Source organism: Phaethon lepturus, unplaced genomic scaffold (genome assembly GCF_000687285.1).
Source record: "Phaethon lepturus isolate BGI_N335 unplaced genomic scaffold, ASM68728v1 scaffold3058, whole genome shotgun sequence".
Lineage (NCBI taxonomy): Eukaryota > Metazoa > Chordata > Aves > Phaethontiformes > Phaethontidae > Phaethon > Phaethon lepturus.
In genome coordinates, this window is record NW_010559543.1 from 158,458 (window position 1) to 160,454 (window position 1,997).

General features: G+C 46.6%; 1 protein-coding gene across 1 annotated transcript in view; it reads right to left on the reverse strand.

Annotated features, from left to right (window-relative positions):
- Window positions 1-920: 920 nt before the first annotated feature.
- The window catches only part of LOC104625682 (chromosome unknown open reading frame, human C3orf18), a 5,989-nt gene continuing 4,912 nt past the window's right edge, over window positions 921-1,997 (reverse strand). Inside the window, exon 4 of the mRNA XM_010293376.1 lies at window positions 921-1,001. Coding sequence (XP_010291678.1) covers window positions 921-1,001 — 81 coding nt within the window. The remainder of the gene's footprint in view (window positions 1,002-1,997) is intronic.

Below are 1,997 nucleotides of genomic sequence, written 5' to 3' on the forward strand. Positions count from 1 at the left end.
ATGTTAAGCCAATACATGTTTTCCCTTATTTAAAAGAAAATATTTCAAGGCTTAATCTTTTTTTCTGGGTAACACTCTGCGCTGCAGAAACTTCCCTGAGCCAAAGCAGGAGGGGGATACATGGTATTGGAACCCCAGTTCTCCTTGACTCCTCTCTGTGGCCCAAGCACCATTATTCCTAGCTCAGTGGCAGGGAGTCACATAGCCAGACGCGGACACCCGCTGCCTCTAGCTGTGTGAATTCCCCTCTGTCTGTTGGCAGCCCTCATTCAGGGTATTCAGCCACTTCATCAGTTAAGATGTAATCAGCCAAATGTTCACCATTTCACTCTTTAAAGCTAGTGAATTCCCCATGCTTCAACATCACCTTGGGTGCACATTTATCAGCAGTCCACATGCCACAAGGGGCATAAGCCCATGGTATGTGTTTTCCCTGGCGTGCCCCAGATTACCACTCAGCTAGGGGAGTGAGCAAAGCTGTGGTCACTGTGCAGAGAGGCTCATTCATCGCTTTCCTTGGGGTCTGGTGGCACAAAGCCAACGGGGAAGCTCTCTGAAACATGCACCTCTTCTTCTTCCCTGACCCAGAGAATGCACACATGTGCTCTGACAAGTTAATCTACAACAAAGCAGGCACTGTTCCTAAGCTCGTAGCTTGGTAGATGGTATCAGTCAGCACCAGCCCATAAACTGGAGCTCAGGACCTTTTAGCGGTAACAGACACACCAAAAAGTCACCACTGCCCTCACAAAGGGTTTGCTTCCCAAAGTGATGACAGTTCCCAGTGCTTGTGCCCATCTGTAACACAAACCAACAGGGTGACCAGCTCAGTGGATCGGCCATACTTGCGGGAAGTCACTGGTTTGTTGGCTTCATCCTCCCCAGTCTCAGCACGATCCCAGAGCAGGGGCAGGTATTGTTCATGCATTGATGGCATTGGCAACGTCTGTGAACACAAGACGGCTGGGTCTCTGGAGGGCTCCTTGACTTGTCAGCAGAATCTGCATTGAAGCAGTGAAAGATGAGACCCAGCAAATCTGCCTTTGCTCAGGTACGTGTGCTTAGGCACAGGCTGCACAGTATTGGAGCTAAGTTCCACCCCTTACTAAGGGGAGGCTGGCTGACTAACATGGCATTAACAAGGCTGTGACAGAAAAATACAACAGGCCAGAGAGCACATCAGCACATCCACGCCGGTTTAAAATCCCCACATCACTGGATTACTGGGTCTTACTATTTATATATACACAAGGCAGCCTTAAAAGACTTGTAACATCAAGAAGGCCTGAAAACATGCCATAGACTGAACTTTGGCTTGTTTTAGGCTCTCCCTCTCTTGCTATGTTGAAGATACGTTGCTATTCATGCTGAAAACGGGCCTTTAAATTGCATACATTCCAAGCAGAGGTATCTGTGCATTAGCAAGCTCTGGAGGGATCTGAGGTATCCTGCTGGCTGATCCCTATATAGGAAGGATCTGGTTTTACTGTGCTAAGTTTAACTCTGGCCTTGTCGTTTCCTCCCCTTTACTACCTGAAGGGAAGTCCTCTATGTGCACCAATAGAGGGATCCGATGTTTTCCCAGTATAAGATATTCAGAGGACAAAATCCTTTGCTTTTATACAACAGTATTTCTTGCTTTCCCAAACCAGTGTATAGAATATGTTGACTATCTTTCATATTCCAATGCACACATCTCCTTTGTGCTCTTTAGCAGGTTGGGAAGCATGTCTAAAGGTAAATATTTTATAATTACAGTTGTATTTATTATCTTCTCTTGCCCTTTCTGCCCACATCAAGCTTGCTACAGATTATTTGAAGGTGTAAAGTGTGTGGAAACTGAGAATTGTTTGGGAGAACTCCTGCTACTGGAAATGGAAAAGCAAGGGAAGACACCAGCAACACAGAGCAGCTGGAGAGGAATTCAAGAAAGGAGAGATGTCTACTCTAAGGGGAGGCTGCATCACCGGCTACAAGACATACCTGTTGCAACCATT